This window comes from Myiozetetes cayanensis, unplaced genomic scaffold (genome assembly GCF_022539395.1).
Source record: "Myiozetetes cayanensis isolate MyiCay16 unplaced genomic scaffold, myiCay2020 scf4, whole genome shotgun sequence".
Lineage (NCBI taxonomy): Eukaryota > Metazoa > Chordata > Aves > Passeriformes > Tyrannidae > Myiozetetes > Myiozetetes cayanensis.
The window spans coordinates 64,714,090-64,738,965 of record NW_026087631.1 but is presented as its reverse complement, the minus strand read 5'-3'; the positions used below and the strand labels follow the sequence as shown (position 1 = coordinate 64,738,965).

Sequence of the window (24,876 nt, the reverse complement as noted above, 5' to 3'; positions counted from 1 at the left end):
ATTCCCAGTCCTAAAACTTCATAGAGAATGATGTTGGTTGGTGTAAGAGGCTGAGATGCTGAGTTCAGCTGAAGCTGCAGTGGAGTTGCTTCTACCAGTCTGCTAAACTAGAAAACAGCCTCTTCTGCCTGTGCCCAGCATAGGCTCATATTGCTCCATGACCTGCTTCAACCAATCCTGCCTCCATGAAGAAGTACAGAGGAAACCTCCGTGGTTTCTTCTGTGCTGCCCTCTGCTTTTGGGAATTCCTCCTCCCCAGACCTCTGAACCAAAACTGACGGACGTAGGTGAAATTTGCTTATTGCTAACTGGGCAAAAAAACTGTACTTCGTTTGTGGTCGCTGCTTCTACCTCAGCTGTTCTGCACCATTCCATGTGGCACACCTCCCTGCCCACCATGTCCCTGGCTGGGTCTGGCAAATGGGGCTCTGCTGTGCACAGCTGGATGTAAGGCTGTCTGCTATGCCTGGAACAAAGCCTGTTCCTGGGGTCACAGGAGTAGAGTTCCTTGGCTGTATCTCTGCCCACGCTCAGACGAGGCCTGCATCCGAGACCACCACAGCAGTCTCACCTAACAAGGACTCTGCCACTGACAGGACACATGACATGGATGACCTCCTCATCTACTCTGCTCTCCTGCTGTGGCACACCAAATCTTCTGCGTTATTCTGAGTCTCCAAAGGATCCTTTAAGATCTCAGAGAAGCAATATGAAGTTTTCAGGGTGCTGTGAACATCCTCTGTGCATAAGGACAGCAGTTAAAAATCAAGAATTGTAGTGAACTTACTACACCAGCACATGCTCCTTCCTTTTGAAAAGTGTGCATTATTTTTATTTAATAGAGCTTGATCTGCTGATGGAGCGTTTTAGTCCCCACATTCAATAACCAGATAGTAACTTTTCCCTGTTAAGAGCTGAGTGTGCAGCACAGAGAAGACAAAGTGGAAGCCCACATCACTGAAAAATCAGAACAAATTCAATTAACTATCAGGAACAGTTTAAGGCTCATCATTAATAAATCAAACACATTAAAAAAGTGAATCATCCAATACTGTCCTTAGATGCTGTGGTCTGTTCTGGAGCCAATTTACATTAATTACACTGGGCTATACTTGCTTCCCTTGAGCGCTGTGCAGAAGCTCATCTACCTATGGAGACATCAGAAGGAATTACAGAAATAGCAACACCTGGGTAATTCAGAACTGGGGAAATGTTACACTGTGGTGGGCCAGAGGAACATGTGTAACCTACATTTAAGGACAGGGCTCTGAGAAGCCAGAGAACAGTACTATTGCCCTTTCCTGTGTTGATTTTGTTAAAGATATCAACACCTGAGCAGGCAGCCTTATCATCTTAGCTGGTGTTACTCTTTTTTAATGTCAGGAAGAAGCTGTAAATCACCTTCGGAGTGATTTCTTTTAAACCAGCATTCTACATATTTCACAGAAAACAGTGATGAGACTAATACATACTTGTGTAATGAGACCTCTCTGCAGACCACTGTGTGGTGCTGCCTGCTGGGGTTAGGCTTTGCTAGACCAGGTAGTTTTATTATCATCTGTACTTCAGTTACTGACTTTCTTCTCCCTTCTATCAGAGAATCTCAATAGTTTTCTTAATTTGTTTTGCCTCACAACCTTCTGAGCTGCTTCTCATATTTGAGGTGTCAAAGAGAACTTGTAATTTGCAACTCTGGTCTTTTTCTTCAGGCGTGAAACCCTCAACTCCAGATGCTTTGGCCCGTTTTCAATACAAAATAAAATAATTTGTGTAAATGATCTTCTGGATTAGCTCTTTTCCTAGACTATCAGACCTGCAGATACTGTAAAAATATGGAGTGGCTAAAGGATGGCCAGGTAATAACCAAAAATCATTCAGTTACCTTACAGCTTTGCCTTCATGACTTTTTATCTGAAGGTATATTAGCCAAGAGTGGTGTGAACAACACAAGATGTGAATAGATGTGAGTCTGTTGGCCTGTGAGGTGTGTCGGTATCCGGAAATGTGTCACAGGAGAGGTGCATTTATCCCAGTGGAGGGCTGGGAAAGGCCAGTGAAGCCCTGATGCAGTGCCACAACAAATCAAGCAAATTGCAGTGACATAAAAATCAAGGTCATTTGGTGAACCTCATGACACGTCATTCCCATATTCATGTCTTGTGCTTTGCTCCTGGGATTTGCTGATTTCCCATCTCTCTGTCTCACCCCCTTACACATTTCCTCCTGTCTAGAGCTCTCTGCTGAACTCCAATGATTGCTTTGTTCCAGTTTCTCTAAGTGGCTTTATTCTTTACCCAAGCCTGTCTCACACACCTCTTCCTCTCTGCCCCTCTACTTCTCCTCTAACTAATTTGCAATAATATGCCTGTCAGAACTATTTTTCTGCCCTCATCTTTGCTGCTCCTTCTGCAGACAGCCCTTCTGCCCTTAATGTGATGCAGCTGTTCACTCTTTCATCCCCTCCAAAAAAAGCCTGGAGAGATATCCTACAGGAAGGATGCTACCATAACCCTGTGTATGCCGTTCTTCTTTATAAATGGAAGGAGTGATAACAGACGAAACGACGTTTAAATGAATGCCTCCCAAGCTCAGTGAGACTTCCGAGTGGGAGGCTGCACTTCTATCTTCATGGAGAAAATCAATAGCAGTGCTGTATTGCTCCTGCTCTCTGGCTTCCACTCTGCCCTCCCCTCCTGAACAGAGTACAGACTGTGTTCAAGGAAATGGGTGCTCCCAGGGGAGCAGAACGGCTTTGTGCACTTAAGGTAATGATGTCACTTGAGGTCACCATGCAAACAGTTATAGATATGGAAAACTGCAGTTTTGTCAATAGAGCTGGAACCTGAAGACCCAGCTTAAGAGTTACATCTTTTTTTTTTATAAAATGTTTCCCTAATTTACCTACAGAGCATCTTCCCAGAAACAACAGCTGCTGTACCTAATTAGCATTAATCACCTTGTTACAGGAGAGCAACTGGGAATAGTACAGTACTTGAAGTACTGACAAAATGATACACTAATGGCATTGATTTGTCCGGTGTACTTCAACTTCCCTTTATTATTTTGTTTTCTGTATGAAAAGCTCAAGAAGTCACAAGTTGTGAAGCAGACTGGGAAGCGATGGCGCAGGAAAGGAGCCACAGATGTGGGCAGGCACGGAGCCTTCCAGCCTACACAGGATGCTTGCTCCCTACTCTGTTTGGGACTGCATCTCCCAGTACCAGTTTTGCATCTTGACCTGAGGCAAGAGAAGCCCTGGAAGGGGATCTCTGAGCACGGCATCCTTTTGAACAGGAACAGGATAAGGTTGCTCTGCTGTGGGCTTTGTGGCTCTTTGACGCAGAGATTTAAAACAAACTCTGAACCCACACCCTGCCCCAGAAGAGGAGGTTAAATAACTACACCAATTGAAAGATCAGTCTCAGGAGCCACATGGGGAGATAAAGGCAGTCTGTCCTTTCCTGGAATCAGAGAACATCCGTAAAGTTTCAGCAGAAATGCACCAATTTTGTTATGTTGAACCCTGAGGGCTTTGTAGTTCCGACCGATATTCCTAGTAATATTCCTTCCTGGTCTCACAGCAATTCAATATCTGCCACAAATGCACAGCAGCAGGCTGGAAGGCAGGAGCTAACACTACAGACACATCATCAGCCTCTGTCCCCAAACAGATTATCTCCTCTGTCCACTTCAATCTCCAAGATAGGACTTAGTCATAAATTAGATCCTCAGTTTTGTCCAAGTCAAGCCTATCATGGAACAACATTCTCTATGTTTTTGCAACAGCATTTTTGTTGCTGTTTAGCTCCTACCTGTTTTGCTTGGTCCCAGCAAACAGCATTCCAGTGACTTGCTTGAGGTTTTTGAGAATCTTATTAACAAGTAAGAACTAATCCAATAGAACTAAAATAATTCAGTGCTTGGTAGTGGACACACTAATTGGTTTCTCCACGTAGAATACCCATCCCTAGCTAGAGACTGTGGAAGACAGAGACACGAACTTCTCTGCTGTCACCAAGTAAAATATTAGGAAATTTATAAGATGAAGTGTTGATACAGGAAGAAGCAGATGCACACAAGGTGGTCTCATCTGATGTGTCTTCTTAGGTGCTGAGCACTATGGTTATTTGTCAGAGAATGACTTTTTCTACTGTCTCCTAGAGGAAAAAAACAATATTCTACAGTGCAGCTGGCAGGAGGAAAGTGTTAGTTTCCTTCTAATTAATGAAATAACTCTGCTCTGTTAGCTTTACGATAGCCTCCTGCCTCCTAAAGCAAGGAAAGTTTCTGGTTAGGATGGTGGATATATACTCGATTACAGCAGCATATACCAAAGGCAACTTTCTGGCTCTTGATTCTCCTTTCAGGGTTGACTAGAATCAGCCACCATTTTTTTTTGAGTTGAGATAAATACCATCACGAGATCTAAGCTGGGAGGGGAACAAAACAGTAGCTAGGAGAACAGGACAACTATCGGCTACATTTGCAATTCAAGTAATTTCTTTTTTTTTTTTTTACAAAAACCTTTTCAAAGAAAATCTAAACCACAAATCATAAGCACCTTGAACCCTGTATCAATATGAAATAAGCTTCCTCTTGGTCATATGGCAGGAGACCTCAACTGCACGTAGCTCACTCAGTCTTACTTTTAGGTACCCTGCTGACGAAACTTCCAAAACCAGTGCCTTATTCTCTAGTCCAAAGAGAAAAGGTGCTTACATCTAAGGCAAAAGGCACCTCAGAGGGCTGAGGGCTGCTGTACGTGCCACTGCCACTTTCCCTCATCACAGCTGTTGCTTGTATTGCAGCATTTTCCACATTGCCTGTTCTGTTTTAACACAAACTGTAACGTCATTGACTAACAGGTAAGAAAGACACAGACTGTCTGGGTGGGGATTTCAGAGCAGAGAAGGGAAATTAAAAATGCAAAATAGAAAAGCAGATGGCATAGGCTTCATTAAAATAATATCTTGTCTCCTGGGAATCCCAGCAGGATCTGTTGCCTTCCGGTAGACACAGTGCCCCTGAGAGTTACACTTGGAGATTATTCTGTTCCTCCCTCTCTCCTTATCATAACTCTCTTCTGTTTTCAAAGGCTTGTGGTATGTGCTCCATCTGGATATGACTCCTAATAAGGATGTGCTGGAGACATCTCCTAAGCACTAATGTACACCCAGCCCCCAACCCATGCTGTCAGGAGTCTCCTTATCAATGATTTGAAAGAAAGAAAGAAGCATGGCTGAATCTGGCAGCTCCTGACAGAATGACAAAGGGGGGGTGTTGGAAAAATAAGAAATACATAATTAATACAGATACAGTATCAGTAAGGTTTAAAATTTTGAGCCACATGAACTGGGAGATGATTTCCCCTTGGTGTAACGTTCTATTTTTGATGTGGCCCTAAGCAGCAAGCTGTGTGTTTCACTGTTCCACTTAGAAACCAGGTGTAACTCACTAGAAATATAAAACAACCGTTAAGTTTTGCCTGTATCTAACTGACCCTCCAAGCAAACATGTGGCCAAGTGTGTTTACTTAGAGGGGGAGAAACAACCAAGCAGCAGGGTAAATCTGCCTTCAGTGTGTGCAGTACATCACACTTTTTCGGTCACGCTTCAATCGCTGCAGTGTCTGGAAGCAAAAGTTGTGTTCATGCTGGGTTGGTATTTAACTGAGCTCACTTGACCCAAACTTAAAGCAAGCACGTGTGATGCAGATTTATATGTGAATCTTCACAAACTGAAAAATGACATTTATCAACCATCCACCAAAACAATTGACATTTGAACAATTGATTCTGATTTTACAGTGAAAAATGCCACTATTCATACGGAAAGCCTGCAACAGGATTAAAACCCTAGTTGCTAACATCCCCAACAATGGCTCTGCCAGTTAAACTCTTTCTTAAACATTTATGTACTACCATAATTTTTCTAGCCTTAAAGAGATTAAAACCAATCCAAACCCTGACAAGTTTAAAGCAGAAGAGGCAAAAAAATCTAGTTGGAGGAATGGGGGCCAGAGCTGGGAGATACAGTGATTAAGCTGCTTGAAAATTGTAAAGGCTGGGACGATATTAAGAATAAAAGCAGCAGGAGCTGGTGTGGATTAAAGGCATATTACACTGCCGACATACAGTACTGTCAGTCTCATTTTGGCTCAGATAACCCAGAGCTCATTTTGGGATGGCTGAGAGTAGAGAGTTGGTCCAAATGCCAGTAGACATGTGTTCACCTAATTAAAGAGGCACTCCGTTTCCACAGGCAGAGATGTTGGAGCAGACTTCTTTCTGCAGACATGGCAGGAAGATGCTTACCAGCCTTTCAAGACAATCCTTCTTAGGCAGGTAGGTTTCAACCACTATTATCTTTATAACCACACTGTGGTCAGCACTGAGTTCGCTGGGCAGAAGCACCAGTTGGAAAGGAGATCCTGGCAATGGTATGCCTCTATCTACTGCAACTCTTCCTATACATCCCTTTGCCTCTCTACTTCAGGCTGTTCAGCACTGGCTAAATAAAGTAGAATTTTCCCTATATGAAAAAGCAGAAGCTCTGGCAGAAAGCCTAGTCATTGACTTGTGTGTGACCCATGGAAAAAAGCTCTTCAAGTTCCCCAGAAATGTGACTACGGCCTATTTTCGTGTATTAGTCCATTTCAATAATTACTAACCTTCCAGTCAGCTAAAGTAAGCACCTCCAGTTATTAAATTCCAGTTTATAGAAGATTGAGTCTCTCCTATTTTTCTCATTTCTATTATTCCAGTTTTCATGTTTTTTCTCTGTCCTATTTCTCAGTCTTTATTGTACTTTTGCCTCCCAAATACACTCTGACTACATTTTCTTTGCCTGCTTTTACATAAAAGTCATCAATAACCATATAAATAATGACAGTTATAGAACTCCATTAGTAATGTACTTTCTTCTGATACTTTCTCCTTCAACACTATCTGATGTGTTTTGACTTCCAGAGTTTCTCATTCCACTGGCTTTGTTCAGAATACTGAGTTTTCTATTTCATTTAATTTGTATGAATTGAACTTGTTTATCCTGAATCCAAATCTCTTTTCCATGATCAGATCTCCTATGATGTTCTCAGGACTTACCAAAGCCAAGTCTAAAAAAGCACCATTTCCTATCAGGTTAATGAATCTCCAGAGGATATTTTTATTGCCTAGAAAAGCAAGAATATCTCAGACTTACCAATAAAAGCATTAACTGCTCTCTAACCTGTTTCCTGATGTTAAATTCTCCAAAACAACCACTGCAGTAGTAATTATCTCTCTACAGCACTCCTGGCAGTGAAAAAGGATCCTGGTGGTATATGGCACTCTGGCAGTGATAATCTTTTACCAAACTATGCGTTGTGCCATCATTAACACACCCTGCTGCTCCCTGCCTTTCCCTGAAAAGCAGTCACTGTTTTCAGAATATTTATGACTGTGACTGCAGGAGTGATCTACTGCCCCAATCCACTTGCTCATATCCTGTATCTGTAGGTCTAGGCCCTCCACTTTGCTGCACAATCTTGCTGTATTTGTATACCCAACTTGCTGTCATCCCCTTCCTAGTCACTCTTTCAGGGAAATCTTGCCTGTTCAACTACTTTATTTTAATTTACTCTCTCTGGGTAGTTACATTCTTTTCTTCACTGCTATGACCAATTTACCACATGCTCAGGTGGAGCCCTGAGACTTCACAAGGCTTCCCAGCCTTTTTCTGGTGTTTCTTTAAGGTTCCTCTTATAAATGAGACTAACACTGGTTTTGCAGAAGTACTGCAGGTCCTTGGGTAAATCTATCTATCACGAACATATCTTCATAGTCTTACACCAATGCCTAAACTTTCCCAAACCTTCTTCAAACTTTAGTTGTCTGCTGACCTTCTCTATCACTCATTTGGCAGGGGCCAGAGCTACTCCACTTCCATGGAGGCTCACACTTCTTTCAAAGCCTTCCCAACATGGCATAGGCACCTTCAATCAGCTCCAGCAGCATTCTCTCAATGTCATTTGCACTGCTGTGAAGGATAACCAGGGCACTGCTTCCTGTTCCTACTGGGAAATTTTCCACACTTAAGATTCCCATTTTTTAGCATGCTGTTCCCTTGACTTGTTTGTCATCAGGTTCTTGAGGCTGTGTAGCAAAACAGTGGCTCAGGTTTTGGAGGTGGAACAACCATGTGTAGATTGTCGTCCTCTTATAAGGAAGCAAGGCTATTGTGCTAACTGAATAACTCTGCTTCCAGAACTTCAAAAATATTGCTCAGAAATAGCATGAGTATTTGTATGAGAACCTTTACAGACCTAAAAGCTCTCCATCTCACAGTAACACAGCTCCATCTTTTCCAGGTAGTATGTGGATTCTCTGATCCTTTCCTTTTTGTTTGCAACTATTCTGCCTTCTCTTCTTTTTACAGTCCCTCTACATTACCTTCATTCTTTATCTGGCCAAGCCTTGATCTTAGCTTGATAAAAGAATTGCAGGTTTAAAAAAGCTGTGCCTTTCTCTCAAGGCACAGCTTCCTTCCTCCACCACATCCCCAGATACTGGGTCTTTACGTTTGTAGGTCAGTTCCCTCAGCAGCAGAATCACAATGATAAAGCTGCTCTGTGAGCTGTTTGAGCCAAGCTGGCATGCTCAGCCACACGCATGGAGATCTGCATATGACCACACAGGCATCTCACCGTATTTCAGACCTTGGATTCAGCCTTTTCACTCCCCATCAGCAAAAACTTACCTAATTTCACTTGAAGTGGGGATGGCTTATAGTTCATGGCTACAGTCTCTCCCTCTCTCGTGTCACAATCTCTGTCCGAAATTGCTGCAGCTGTTGGATCCTGTTAAGAAAGAAAAGGAAACAAAACAGAATGGCTTAGCTGAAAGTTCTGCAGCCTCTTCTCTAACTAGTTGTTAGGCGAGTCCACCCCATTTGCATTCAAAGGGAGTTGAGAACATGCCAGTGTTTTGAGTGGCTGAAACCCAGGGGCAAAACACAGAACTCTGGAAGCACATTTAGTATGCTAAAAGTACCTCTGGAAATGCCAGGTTTCAACATCAGACTTACATGATGGATGATACTGGGAATATAATGTGGATGGTGGGTCACCAGTTCAAATCCAGCCTGGCTGGCAGTACTCCCAAATAATTTTCATGTGATGACTCCCTGGGGTGTTGTAGGAAACACATTTACAGTTTCAGCTGAATTCCAAGTGGACCAGTCAACCTCAAGCTTAAAACTAAAAAGTTTGAGACCAGGTCTGTGTGAAAGTCCAGCTCACAAGTAATGAAGGCTGTATAAGTAGGAGAATTCAATTTCCAGTCCCTCTTGGGACCTATTTTGTGGCTGACTGGAAAGATTTCAGTATCTGTCAGCACAGCATCTTTCACTGTCACTGAAATCCCCCCCAAAAACCAGATCTGCCCAAACACAGAGTCTGTTCCATGATGCCTAATGGCAGACAACACATGTTGAACTCTGTGGTAGAGCACATCAAAGAACTCAGAGAGAAACAAACTACCAATTCAGGCAGCTCTACCACTGCTAAAAATATCTGAAGTCCTTTCATAGCAAACTGCAAAACTGTTGGAACTATCTCTACGTAGCACTATAGTGAAAATTAAAATTGGTTTTCAAACATATTCCCTTATTCCCATCTAGAAGGTAGAAATTAAATTGAACATGCACATATATGTGTATGTAAATTTGGGTTTATAATAGGTAGAACTGCACATGCAAAACAAACATTCAACATTAGGCCCAATCTGAATAAACTATCACCTTGTAAGAAACTGAACAAGGCATCAAAAATCAAATACTAGAAAACACAGTTCCAAACTGGTGAACTCAATTTCCTTTGCACTACCCAGTAGACTTTGACAGTGCTTAAAATGGAGGGGGCTTACAAGACCTTGCATTCAGTGAAAAGGCTCAACCATATACAGCTTCTCCTGCTTTCCTCCAATGCTGCATTGTTCTTCTGATGCAGCAGTTTCATGACTAGTTCAAATGGTAAGAATAGGTCGCAAACCAAAAAGCCAGATTCCATGAGAACCAGAATTAGACATAAATCATAGAATCACATGCATTTCAGTTTAAAAATCCTACTTTAATAACCACACTTTATGACAAAATGGCAAAAAATACAGCAGCTGAAATTAAATGAAGCTAAAAGTGGTACTTAGAAACAATCCCAACTTTACAAATGAAAATGATGAGCTGTAGCTATCTATGGACACTCAAGGAAGAGATCTGGGATGACAGGTTGCATCAGATGACCAGTTAGACAGACCAGGACTTTTCAGCCAGGGAGAGATAACAGACAAGGGCTCTGAGAGATGTCAAAATAATCAAAATAATCCTGAGTGGGGTGAGAAGGTGAATTGGGATCAGCTAGCCCTTATATTCTACAAGCATGAGATATCAAGTGGCAGTTAACAAGCAGCAGCTGCAAAAAAGGGGAAACAGAGGGGCAAGTCACTCTCATGACCAGGAACAGGACCCGAGGGAATGTCAGGGAGCTGTGTCAGGGGACATTTAGATTGGATATCAGAAAAAGGTTTTTCACTCAGAGGGGGAATGGGCACTGGAACAGGCTCCCCAGGAAAGTGGTCACAGCACCAAGCCTGACAGCACCCAAGATCCATAGATACCTGTGGTTGACAGGAATGACAAAAGTCAAGATGGCCCAGAAAACCTTAGAAAGTTCTATTAGTAAATTAAACATGCAGCATGGAAATGGGTATGTGAATCCCTGACCTCCAACAAGCACTTGGCAGTGGGTTTTGGATAAAGGGTAGGGTGGAAGGGATGAGAGAAAAAGACAGAGATGAATTAAAGAGGGGAAGAGAGAAAGAAAGGAAGAAAAAGAGAAAGAGAGATCACCAGTCCTGGCTCCAGTGCTGATCCAGCTGATGGGGTGTCCAGGGTCCTGGGGCGCACTTGCACATGGGCTTTGTGGGGGGACCTGCTTATGGATAAGTTTACCCTGCCCTGGAGGTAAGTTTCTGACTTTCTCTCAAAATTAGTTCTCATGCACAGTCTATTCTTCCAGACCTTTCAGGAAATGGGTTGGAGGCTTCAGGGGTCTTTGGTGGTCTTGATATCCCACTGCAGCCTTTGCCTGTGCTTGTGCTGTGCTGTGCTTATCTCCAGGAGCCAGAGCAAGGATGTTTGTCCTGGAAAAGTGCTGCCCTACCTCCACACGGCCCCTTTCCAGCCACATCCTGTTCGTTCTTACAGTGTATTATCACTAACAATCCCTGGCTGTTACTACCAACAATCCTTGCTTGGCTCCACAGCCATCCAGCTATCAGTGTTTGAGACATAACATATTAGTCTCCTTACCTTCTGGGCTTCTACACATGGGAATGGCCAAGTAGCACAAAGGACATGTCAGACATAGTAGAAACTCTCCAAGAAGGATGTGTAAGATGTTAAGTGGTACCACTTAAGTCCAGGCTTCTTGCAGGAGAATCTTTTCTCTGACAGCACAGGAAAAGGCAGGATATAGCTGTTTCTAAGGAGCATGGCTCCAAGAACTGGATGCTTTGTAGTGCTACTGAACACAACAAACAAGTCATTGGAGTCCTGGTCTGCTGGCTGCAGGAAGGCATGAGAGTAGACATATTATGATAAAGGACACAGTGTGATGGCCTCTTACCGTCTCCTGTGCTGGTGCAGTTCAGCAAAGAGTCAGCTGAGCTCACAGTCAGAAGTCCACAGAGCAGAGAAGGCGTCCTGGCCACCTGGACTAGCTCAGGTTCACATTGCTAAAATTATGCTTAAACCCTAAATCAAAACCAGCCTTTTTTTTTTTTTTTTTTTTTTTTTTTTGTGGCAAGCTGATGTGCTGACACTAGCTTTTCCTTTGTAGGTAACCTGACCATGACATTAGACTTCCATTTGCATGAAGAGAGGGAATGGAGAAATGTTCTAAGATGCCTCTGAAGAGTCGGACCAGAGGACTCAGCGGGAGCAATCTCAAATGGGCTCTAGACCAAAAACCAGAAAAGACTTCCTAGGTCTCCAGAGAAAACTAAGATGATTTTCAAAGAGTGATTAATACTTATCCTAAAAGGAGACAAATCCATCCTTGCAGATGTGTTTCCCTCTCCCCACTGATTACAGAGGAGTCCTGGCAGCTGGTGGAGCTTGCACCCCTGCCTCCAACACTGGAGATGGGAATGATGAAGGACATTGCAGTGGACTCCATAATAATGTGATTCAACACTAGGAATTCTTCTCCAAAGTCTGGAATGATGCTTTTCAGCCCTAGCAGCATAGCACCTTGACAGCCAACCTGCAGTGGAACATGTTACAGCTGCACAACAGACCCAGGACTTGCACACGCAGGGATCACAAAGCACAGGTCAGGCCCATTTCCTCCACAAAGTAAAATGGATTAGAGAGGAAACCAAGCTGGACGAGGCACAGCATCCCCGGTTCCAGCAGGCATCTATTCCCAGCCCAGGAGCGGCAAGGCACTGCCATATTTCCCATCCATCACTCCATACACGTTCTGCAGCAGCACACAGGACTCCATAGTAACAATGCCCACTGTGAAAACAGCAGCATTCCCACGGCAGCTCGGCTGGAGCTGTCTCTTTGCACGAACATGCTCTGCTTCTGTGCATACGGAATGGGTGCAGTTCCCTTTCTGTAGCTTATCCACCCAGAGAAACGTTTACTTGACTGATTAGCCTTTTGCTTGTGAATCCCTGTGAGCACACTGAGACTCACCACACGCTTTTGCTATTGGAATTCATTTGGCAGTTTTGTTCTTTTTCACAAGCCTCCCTAGACTAATGCACTCAGCTCTGACCCCGACGCCAAAATCTCAGCTACACAGCATGACTGGTCCCAGGACAGATGATGTGATTTCTTTTTGCTCACTGGGGAGAACACAACACTCCCAATCAAAAGGCAAGTGGCTGCAGGGGCTCTAGATGACTATGGGTATTTAATACATTTAAGGGATTTTTTTGTTCCTGAGGCCTCCTTGTGTCTTCATTCCTGAGGAAAAAATACATTCAATCAGGGCACTGCATGAACATTTGTTTGGGGCCAGAGTTTAATCAAAGTTTTTTTCCTCACATGCTCACAGCTTAATTGGGCAAGCACAATCACAGCATTCGAACGGTGGGGAGTTTTCTTACTAGTTTGTTTGTTTCTATAGGCTTGACACAACGGACCTTGAAAACTGCCCTCCTGCTGGGAGCAGCTATGTCCTACAGGGTGTGTACCACGAGCCGTTTCTGAATCAGAAATTAGTTCCAGGGAACCTCTGTGGGGCAGGAATGCTGTGAATCGCTGGTATGCAGGGGCACAGAGAGAAGCTGAAAATACTTTAAACTGAAATCTGATGGTTTAAGGAAGATGGCATGCTCAGCAGGCTTATTATTTTTTTCACTTTTGAATCACTGCTTTCCTTTTTTGCAGTACTTTAGAGATATAATATCTGCCTCAGTGCACCAGCTCAATAGCCTTTTACTCTTTATCACCTACCTCTCCCAGTAACCCACACCGACTACGGAGGGGAAATGGCAAAGTGTGCAGTTACACCATGATGGAGCTGGGCACTTAGTGCAAACTTCCACCCTTGTGGCACCTTGGAAAATGCAGCTTCCTTTGCCTTCCTGCATGGTCAACACTTGTTGGTGGGCACACACAGTCTCTGTGGGCTTCAGTTTCCCCTTAAAAACATAGCTGGAAAATGAAAAGTCTCTCTCTGCCCATCCTTCCCATTCTAAGAGTCATTTTTAACAGCTCTAAGAAAATGTACTCCACTCTGCTGTCTATGGGAAATTCTATGATCATCAAAGCAGCTCTGTTGCCTTTTTTGGATAAAAGCAGAGGGGCATGATTGCCCTTACCCTCTAACCTCTACACTTTATAATCTCTACCACTATACAAGGCCTGACCCATCACTTTTCTCCATAGTTCAGGTGTTTTTGGTCTGATTATCATAAATTGAATCAGTATGAGCTGACTGCTCAGAAATATCATCCAGCTACCTTGTCTCTCTGCAGTACCCACAGTGATGTGCTTCCTGTTTTCTGTCTAACTTAAAAGATGCTGGAAGTCTCACATGTGTGTGCACACAGCTTACAGCAAGCACTTGTAGCTCAGGAGACTTCCACTTTATGGAGCTGCCCATGGGGATCACAAGTGCTGCACACAAGTGCTAACAAGAAAGGACAAGTCCAAGTGTTTTGTTTCTTTTCCACATCAAACACTGAGTTTGGAAAGACAGATAGATACGCATGAGAGACCGACTTAGTGAGCAGAAAAACAAGGGAGAAACCTCACGTACCCCGAATACAGGGGGTACATTTGGGTCACCAAAAAGTTTCTAGCACTGCCATGTTGTCATTCCAGACTGTCAGGCTAGAACACTGTGCTGCTAATAAATATTTATGCCTTCAGTCTTGCTGCCCTGGGAACAGAAAATCCTACGCTGTTGGCAGATTCGTTCTGCCTCAAGCTGTACCATGCCAGGTATTCCCGAGACATGCAGGCAGCAGGCTCCTGGGGAGGGAGGGGACTCTGACGTGCACAGGTGGGTGTGTAAAAGGATTGTAAAATCCCAGTGTTTTGGACAAGAGACCTCTGCAGCCTCTACATATCACTACAATATAGACATGAAATATATATGAACATAAAGTGCCTAAAAAAACCACTAGAGATAAAGCCACTGGGAACCAAGGTGTGCATAATCTGTCTATGTAAGAAAAGAGCATAAAGGAGAGGTTCAAAGGCTGTTGGATTTATAGGGGATCAATCTGATTGCACTATATAGATGAACAATGTCAGTAATGGCGTGTTTGGTAAGACAAAGGAAAGCACCACAGGGCTATGTACAGGAATGGAACCTGCAACCCTCACTAAAGACCCTCTCATGCTTTTTCCACATCGCTCAGGCTTCAGCTTCAGGAGTTTGGAGCACATTATTTCAAGGGAGATGTAATCCCCTCATCAGTCCTACAGATAGAATCTAGAAGCTACAACCACCCCAGAACACTGGAAAAATGTGGTTGTTCAGAGAAAAAAGGGTAGGACTAAAGAGGGATATAATAGCTGTCTTAAGATACAGAAAGAGCTGCCAGAGAGAAAAAAAGCAGTATTTTTTTTCATGTCTCTGATCACCAGAATAAGAAACAATTATCTTAAATTGCAGCAGGGTTACAAGGAAATACCAGTAGATATAACTGCAGAGGCAAGGCTAAGGAGCTGTACATTTGCCTGATGAATTTGTGGAATTGTTGCAAACCCAGTTTAGAAAATGATCTGTCACACAGAAAGTCAACAGGGCTGATCTGGTTTTCAGGCAGGCTGATCCAGATTTGGCGCAAGCTGTGAAGATCCCTGATCTTTTCAGGCCCTTTTCCCCTCTCTGTCTTAACAGGAGAGGAGCTTGCTTCTAGGCCAGACTCATTTAGAAAGTACACTGCTCTATCCTGGAAGAGAGAATCCCCAAACAGCTTCTCTCTGGGTGAGCTGAAGAAAGCAATTTTACTAAGTCCCAAGTGTCGAAGGAACTCCGGAATCACATGGTGACCAGAGCAGAAGGCTCCTAGGAAGACACGGTTGTCACTCTTCATCAACGTGTGCCTGCTGCCAGATCCAGAGCACTAACTGTTCATCTCAGCATTACCACCCTGTACCAAAGTCAAAATAAATGGCATTTTGGCAACACAGTGACTGATGCACTGAAATACATTCTGATAGCTACTGACTCAGTTTCAACAAAGCCATAAACAACAACTGCTTATTGACTTTCTACTAGCCCTGCCAATGCACCACTTACAACATCGTTGTTTTTCCTTCCTGAGGAACTGCTGAACAGATCTTATTAAACAATAACAAATTAGGCCTGCAGTATCCACTACAAGATCCAGATTTTGAGCCTGATTCATTTATAATTGTAAGACAAACTGGTGCTTGAAACCAATTTTTTTCAGCAATTGAGAAGCCAGCAGTGTTAATATTGCTGCATGATCAAAATCTCAAGTCATATTACTTAAATTGAACCAGTATGTCACTAAAATGACATTTTACTGTGTACACCTGCAGTTGGGGCAGCTCAACTCACTGAGAGGTAACCAGGAGTTCAGATCACTGCTTTGCTTGAAATGGGGATAGAAGAGAAGTGCCAGTCTGCCTGCGGGTGCCGCAGTGCCTGTGCTGAAATGCTCCCTTGGAGACCCTGCCTGACTGCCACATCCAAGCTGAACAAAATGCAGCAAGCAGAAAGGCATAAGCTGTGGAAAGGGAACAAGAAGTTTCAGAGGTCTGTTTTCCTAATCAAAAATGACATTTGCAGCACAGGGAAGAAACTCTCTTTTTCTAAGACGATGATGTAGGACTAAAACTGGGAGTCTACGGTAACAGAGGAAGCACCAACTCAGTAACTAGCCAAAATACTTTGGGAAAGCATTTGAGGGACAATGAAGAAAAACAAGAGTAATTACATGATTTCTGTTAGATTCCCCTCCAAGAAACCAGCAGCCCCTGCTCCTTTCCTTTCAATCATGATAGAGTATATTTAACACCATATTTCCCTCCAGGCTCTTCTCACGCACATAAGCCATCTCTATTATCACATGCATTCATAAGTCTGTTATCTTGTGCTAACTTTACATGACTTAAATTGGATCATTAACATTGCAAATTAGAGAAATGCCACACTGCACTCCCTACTGCCTGCAGCACTTGCCAAGTGGCTGGCATGCAATAGCTATTTAAAGCCAGCTATTAACTGAGGTTATGTTTTCAGGATGCTTCCATACCATAATATTTCCTTCCCTGTATGTCAAGACATTACTCCTTTTCTTTTCTACCTCTGATTACAGAGCCACAGCTCTGAGATGCAACATGAGACCTACAAGTATTTAAAGCAATAAAGCATCACAAATTCCTTGGTAGCTATTGTAAGAGTCAGTTTAGCAACTGGCATCTAGCCAAACCAGGATCACAAAAACCCCCATGCAACTTTACAACTGCTCTTTCAACTTCAGCTCTTGAGGTAGGATACCCTCAAAATTATTAAAAAATGGAGAAATGTGTCAGACAAAGTCACAGTGTATTTGGAGGACAGAGGTAGGAATAGGAGCTCTTGGCTACATGCTGCCTTTGAACTTTATGGAAAACTGAAGTGCCCTGCAGAGCCCTGGTGCTGTCTGTCAGGGACCATGGCAGGTTCCTGTAGTGACTGAATTAAGGCACCATTGGTTAGTGTTGAGAGTTTATTTAAGATGCGTCCCATCTTTACTTCTTCAAGGCTTTAACAGAAGCCTCACCAAGAGGAACAGTTTATTTTCTAAGGGAGAGCTGTTTTCCACCTGAAATGCAGACTGTCAGAGACTCAACTCTGTGGTGGAGGGGAACGGTGCTTCCTTCCCACAGTCAACTCCAACATCTAGAGAAACTGGCTGAGAAAGTGCAAGACAAGCGGTCCCATCACTACTGAAATGCTGTGGTTATCAGGACATATAAACTGATTTATGGATCCTCTCCACATGGAGCTAGGCTGTCCCAGCTGTACATGAGAGATGAGCCTAAACTTTGCCTGAAGGAAACACTGAAGTGTTGTTGATTGGTTCTGGTAGACACTGCAGAAATAATATATTCTGACAAAAACTGTCCCAGCACAATACCAATAACAGTAGGAAAGCCCTGTTTCAGTGAAGCAAGTTCCCACCAATGTCCTGGAGATCAGACAATCACTTCCATAGACCATGGATGGGATCTAACATGGTAAATGTGCTGTTATTAAGCTTTCAGAGCCTCTGGATGTAAGAACAATAGCAGGAAAAGCTGGGACAGCTTGACATCCACAGCTTTTACAGACCAAGGGTTCTAATCAGTGGTTCAATGTCACAGCTATTACTGGCATAACTCTGGGGTCACTTGTTCTTTTCCAGTTGGTTTGGTTTTGTTGTTTTCTTTTTTATTTTTCTTTTGAAAGGCAGCTGATTTTTACATGTTCAGCTCCTATATGAGCAAGATGATTGAGGTCTTGCTTTTAGCTTCTGGAATACCCCATGCACCTTTAATCTAATCCCTCAGATCCCTTTCTGAGCTGTTTGATGGCTTCTCCTGTTCGCTCCTTCTCCAATAATAATTTTTCATCCTGCCTCTTTCCTGCCCCTAGTAAATCCCCTTTCTTCCAGAGGGCAGGGGTGTCTGGCTCTGAGAGTTCTCTGACTGAGGTCTCAAGACAATGATGAGACCTGCAAAATGGGCAATGCCACCCAATGAGTGTCAGCCTTGGGCATTTCTGGAATGAAAGTGAGTTGTGTGCAAACTGCAGAGCTTTTATTCAGTCTCTGGATGCATGTTGAAACCACAGGATGCCCTCTCCATTGCACACCTACTTCACGTTTGCCCCGTCCATTGCCTTCAACCCAAGGCTCCCCTGGGCAGAGTGTTTGCTGTCTATACAAGCTGAGTTTCTACATCTGCACTTTACTCAGCCTGCACTCACAACCAAGAGCATGGATGCACCTTTTAACTGCTTTCAGCAAGGAATCACCACATCTCCTTTCAGGTACTCAGCCAAAATAGTAACTTTAACTCAGGGAAGAGTTAAAGTTGCCAGCATGGGAATGTCAAGGACTTTCTAGAGAAGCTGAAGGTCCAGGGATGCTGCATAGCAAATGAGTCAGGATGCTTAGGGAAAGAGCAAATACCTGTGCATTTGTCCAAGATCAAAGCTACCTCTGGTCCCAGGAAGGAGGGATGTTGAGAAACCCCAGGAAAGGAAACAGGCTATAAGCAGGATACAAAGCCCCAAAGAGGCACTGTGGAGGCCCCACCACTCTGAAATGTAGGCTCTCCAGGGAAGAGGTCATAGAATCAAGCCTGTGAGAGTTCCTAGAAGTATCTGGACAACACTCTTAGGCACATGGTGTGATTTCTGGGGTTGCCTTGAGCAGATCTAGGAGTTGGACTTAATGATTCTTGTGGGCCCCTTCCAACTCAGGATGTTCTATGATTCAAGAGATTTCTCTGGAACAGTAATGGAAGCCAGTGGCATTCAAAGCTCTTTAACAAATATAAAAACATAGACTCTTCCAACACAATCCAAAAGATGTGCAACTGCCCAAGACTTATGCACCAAGTATATCTGCCACAATGCAGGCAGGTGGACATCTTAGCCTGGACACAGCAGGGGTGGATCCCAGTATTAAAAACTTACCTTTTTCTCTGTACTAGTAGAGAAAACAAAGCCACCAAGCTGAGATTTCAGCAGCCCTTTTCTCTTTAGCACCATGCTTTCAACTTGTCCCAAGAGATGGAGAGCTCCATCATCAGATTTCCATATTTATAAGGAGAGAGTTTCTGTTTAGCCAAGCTTGCGACAGAAATAACCCTGCAAACAGCAGCAGGAGCAGCAGCACAGCAAACACATCTCAGAGGCAGGGATGCGAAAGCCAAGGGAGATCTCAGGGCGGTCTCTCCCTTGGCATGGCTTCCCAGCCCCGCATGAGAAATTCTGAGGGCACAAATAGTCTCGGCTTCTAAAATAAGAGCTCGCCTCGCCCCCGCCCCACACGCCTGCATCTCTGTGACTAATTAGCATCTAGGGGGATACAGATTCTCTTCTGATAAAGCGATGTTTGGTTCCCTTCTCCCCTGACACATTTGTATTAGAAATATCCTCATTATGTGACTAATCAGGGAAGCTGAGACAAAGGCGCGGGAGCCAACTTAAAGGGAAATCGCTGATTTTTGAACAAGTGGCTTATGAATTATTCTGTCTCCAAAGGGCAGGGATATTTCCTCCCCTCCCAATCTTGAGAAAAAGGTGCAAAATTAGGGTCTCTGAAGAAAACCCCATTTTTATTACCAGAAGTTGTGGCATTTATAATCTTCCCTATTCACTAAGCTTGCTCCCAATTCCCTTGGGTTTATTGCAGGGTTGCGGTTTGTGCACTCCAAAAGTCCTGGAGGGCCTGCCAGCCCCATTCTGCCCACTGGGGCTGGGGAGCACTGCCCAACACTGGATGGCAAGTGACAAGGCTGGTTTGTGGTTTATCACATTGAGTTTAAAAGTCAGGAGCACACAAATAGTCAGCCACTTTCCTGGCCATCCCTCGATAGGGTCTGAAGATATTCAGCGCTGTTACCTTTGATGTACCACAGTGGGATGAGTAAAGACCAGAGTATACCTTAAGGTAGCCTGGGCTTGGCAGAAGATCTTTGAAACAAAGGCAAGCAGACACTATTTAGCAGCAGCAGAAGAAGAATATTTTAGAAGAATTTGTTTCCTTCCACGCTCCCTGCAACAGAGCTGGTCTCCATCCGGCTCCAGCCTGTCTCCTTCACGTCCCGTTGACAGCATCAGAAAGAGATATCAGGCCAGACAGCTTCTGCCTCACTTCTCCTTTTGAGACAGTCCCTTCCCCACTGAAATCAAGCCATCTGTCCCCGGCACCCTTTGAGGAGCCACAGCAGATTGCAGAGCACGGGAGGATGCACCGCATGAGGTGGGAACAGGAGGTTGAGGGAGCTCATTGCACACACAGAAAACCAAACCTGGTTGAGCTGGGAACACAGATGAAAAGGTGAGTGCACCATCAGTACTCCCTAGGACAGGCTCAGGCACATGCCCTATGGCCCTTACCCTTTATTCAGCTCCCTCCTGACTGCTGCTCCTTCTGCTGTGGAGACAGGGACCAGCCCCAAACCCCTGTGCTGGGGTCTGTAAAGAACTGATAGAAGCAAAACAGGCTCCCAAAGGCCTTGCTGGAAGGCAGACCGCTGAGAGCCATAGAGGGTTTTGCCTGCATTGCTTGCTGAGTGTGACTGCCCAAATCTTCACATTTTGACAGGTTTTTTTTATTTGCCAAATGTCTACTATTTGGGGCGAAATTTTGCACTCTAGGCACTTCTCTCTGATTTGAAACATACACCTATTTGTATATATATTGTTTAAAATTTTCTTTTTCTATTTTTGCTGAGGTGGGGTGCTGGGAACACATTTTGTCACCCTGAGCCCTCCCCTCTAAGTGATACCCCTCTCAGCCAGCACAGTCCAAGGCTGAGGCTGGTGAGGGCAGAGGACTGGCAAGGGACAAGTAAGGAGGAAAGGCAGGGTCTGCCAGCAGGACTCGAACTGGCTGGAGTAGGGGATGGAGGAAACAGACTCATTAGATAGCCAGGAGAGGAAATAGGAAGAGCTGAATGATGCTCCTAGAAGAAAAGGTCCAAGAAGATAAGGAAGAGATAGAATAGGAACAGTGAAAGGCAGCCAGGGTTAAAAGCACTGGAGACACAGCTGTCATGTACCTTTATGCTCTGCCAAGGCTCACAGACATGAAGGGCAACATCTGACCTTTTTCATTACTTCCCCAGGTGCTCCCAGACTACCTTTGAGTGAAGCTCCAGAAGCCTTCTGACAATTGAAGGGTTTAGGAACCTGGCTGTCTCTGTGACCAGAACTCAGCTAAGACTGGTGGCACAGAGCACTGTGCTCAGATGGCTCAGGGCCATGCTGGTGCTGCTGTGCCAGGCCATTCTGGGGTTTCCTTATAGTCCATTTTTCTCTTCTAAAACTGCGGGGAAGTGACATTAGAAGAAAATAGCAGGGCTATTTTGCCGAGCTCCCAAATACAGCTACTGCACACTAATTTGAGCCCCTGCAGTCTATGTGCTACAACACAGCCTTTAATGATATACTCATGTAAACCCTTTCTTTTGGTAGTTCAGCATGGACCTATGCTGGAGATGAATCAGGTTGCACAAGGGAAGAACAGAAGTCCAAGTTCGTGATTTCTTGCAGAAGCGGTAAGTCCTGTAGGGAAAAGGGGAGCACAGTGATTTTTTGATTATACAGTGTGGAGCTGTCCTAGAGAACTGGGACCCTTATACTCTCACATGAAACATGCCAAGTCTCTAAAGCCCTCTCAAGCTGGTGAAGTAAGAGCAAAGGAAATATATTGACAAATGAGAGCAGCAGCACCTGCCTTTACCTTGATCTTACCAAAGACCTGTGCTCATTCACCCCAAGCAAGGTATGAAATTTCTTTTGGGATGACCTGGCACTTGGGAAAGCTCCTTTTCAAGCCCCAGTAATCAGAGGCTTGCCAGAGATGCTGATAAAACAATGTCTATTCCTTCCCTATTTACTTTTACTTTGGTGTAGATCCTTGCATAATCCTTACCCATTAACTGGCATCTTGTGCCAGTGGGTCCATAAGCTGTAGGAATGGATTTGCAACCAAGCCTCTCCCCCTCACCCCACTGCCTCAGCTTTGGGATCAGTGTCTTTCAGTCCCACTAAGTTTTTAGTATCTTTTCTTTTGGAGTAGGAGTTCAAATATTTACTAACACCTCATCTCTTTCTTTCTACCTCCTCGACTGTTTTTCTACTCCCAGCATGTCTCCTATTTGCAGCTTCAAGAAGAAACAATCTCAGTATTTTCACTGTTTCTTTTTTTTCTTGCTACAGACCCTCAAATTCTTTCTCATTCCACAGTATTCTTTTTGGGATGGCTGAACAGAAACACACGTCATGTTCCAGGCAACATACTACTGATCTAGAATGGCTTCACAGGTTTTTTGCCTGAATTTTAATCTCCCTGGACTTTTGCTTGCCTGCCACACTGCACAGCTGGCTTCATTCCTGTTCCCTGCACTGGTGATAAGTTTTTTTCCCCATTTCTCAGATTTTCTACCTTCCCTTTATTTTTTCACAGTGTTTTTGCAGAGAGGTCTGAGTCATTATCCCCTGTTTTATATTTGGGAAAACTGAGATCCAGAGGAGTGAAGCTGCTCAACACAAGAGTAGGGGAGAGCTGGGTACTCCTCCAGGGTTCTGTCCCCTGCAACAAGAGCATCTTCATAAATGCATTTCTACTGAATTAGAGAGCATGCACCAGAAAGCAATTAGCACCAGTATTACACTCCAAACTACACTGCTGGGGGAAAAAAGTGGTCAGGAGCTGCAGTTCCAGCACTATATTACAGTCCTGAAATATGGTTCCTTCCTGCAAGCATTTGATATGAAGCAGAAAATTACATAAACTAATCACCAGTCTCACATGTCAGACCATTCACCAGATGTTTTAAATGTTGGCCTCAGTATACAGGCTTGTTTCTTCACCCTGTCATCTTCCTTTTCCAGCAAATTGTTTTTCCAGAATTGGCTTGTGAATGTTTTCATGCTCTTTGCTCAGTTAATTTTCTCAGAAACTTACTCCCTTCCTGTTACCATCCAAACTGCTGTAATTCAGATAGAGATCCACAATGTTTCAGTTACATCACATGTCCCTGATCAGTGTAAAATCACCTCTCTATCAATCTGTCACTTCTGACAATTTCTTCTCCCAGTGAGTCTCACTCTTATAAGCAGCTTGGAAGTAAAAAGGGGAAGAGCAACATGTGATCTTAGAAAACAAACAAAATTTGCACAACTTTCCTCCTAAGGTACCTTCTCAGTTTTAAGTTTGGAGCTGTGCACAGTGTGTATAGAAAAGTGGAGACCAGAGGATAGTCAGCAAAACATAAGAATGGGATTTCCTGGGGTTTAAATTTGGTTTGTGAGTTGCCTATAGATTTAATACAAGGGGAAGCATTAAGAAGACGTCTCATGACCACTGAAGCCTTTTAGCTTAATAAGGATGGCTTAGACAACACATTCAGATACAGGAGAGATGGTTCACATAAAATTTCTATAAGAATAGTCCCCTGAGCCTGATTCAATGTCTGTTCTTTACAGCTTTCAATTAACACTGCAGGTGGGCACAGAAACACTTTCAGCTCATTTTTCTCTTTTCAAATACTGGTGGACATAAGACATTTAGCTGAAACAGCCCTTTGTAGATATTTTAAATTCCATTATCATTAAGAAGACAGGCATTAGAGAGAGATATTGTTTTCTTTACCTAATAGTTTCATCTTCGGCAGGGTAGAGGCAGCTTTGTGCATTAATTTAAGGTTTGCAACATCTGTGCTGCTGGAAAAATCTATCTGAAATGTAAATCTTCAGAGCAATGATGGATTGAAGCTGAACTCAGGCACTTGACTTATGGAAGCACAAATCAGGGATGCTACTGGCTCAAATATTTATCAACCTCCCAATGAAATAAAAAATGGTAAATAAATTGAACTCTCTCTGGGTGATCATTCTCATTATCTGGCTATACAAGATAACCATAGAATCACTGAAGAAAGCTTGTCATTAGCTGTTAATTGAAGGCACTTCCAGAAAGTGCTGCTTAAACCTTGAAAGATTGACTGTCTTTCCAACTGCTACCTAATGTGTATGTTAGAGCTGTATTAAAGCAGTCTCATTATGTCCCTGCCTCCAGCGCAGAGAGAGCTTCTGATGCTTCAGATGAAACTCACGTTTTAAATAGCTCATCTACACATAGCCTAACCCCTGGGCACATCTTCAGCACACTTTACTGCATACAGATCTATCTAGGCTGATGCTCATGTTGTACAAACACAAGATACCTCAGAGCCTTGTAATGACCTTCAAAAGAGGCAGCAGAGTCCTGGGCCATGCTGATGTACAATCACATGATGTACCTATGACACAAAGCGTAACGATCAGCCTGCTTGCTAAGTGCAGCTATCTCAGGACATGATTTTAGGTTTGCCTGCACTTTACTGGTCTTTCACATACCTTCTTTTGTTCTTACCATCTCCCTCTCCTTATTTCCAGACCTTTTATTTTCACTCACTAATGGGTGCCCATTAGTGTTGAAGAGGGTTTCCTGTCGAGATAATAATTCCTGGATGAAACATCATACTTCCCATAAAGCAGCCAGCCTCTACCTACCTGTAACCTGTGCTCTAACCTGACAAAACTCAAAGCCTTTCAATTTAAATTAAAGTTGATATACTTCCATTTAAAATCTTCTCTGC

At 43.7% G+C, this 24,876-nt stretch overlaps 2 protein-coding genes across 4 annotated transcripts in view; one reads left to right on the top strand and one right to left on the bottom strand.

Moving 5' to 3' along the window:
• TPGS2 (tubulin polyglutamylase complex subunit 2) overlaps window positions 1–24,876 on the top strand; it is a 698,248-nt gene that overhangs the window by 611,341 nt on the left and 62,031 nt on the right. The window lies entirely within an intron of this gene.
• Window positions 1–24,876, bottom strand: part of FAM219A (family with sequence similarity 219 member A) — a 94,429-nt gene that overhangs the window by 33,053 nt on the left and 36,500 nt on the right. For all 3 annotated transcript variants that reach the window (XM_050328829.1, XM_050328828.1, XM_050328827.1), the window contains exon 2: window positions 8,737–8,836. In XM_050328829.1, the coding sequence (XP_050184786.1) occupies window positions 8,737–8,836 (100 nt within the window). The remainder of the gene's footprint in view (window positions 1–8,736; window positions 8,837–24,876) is intronic.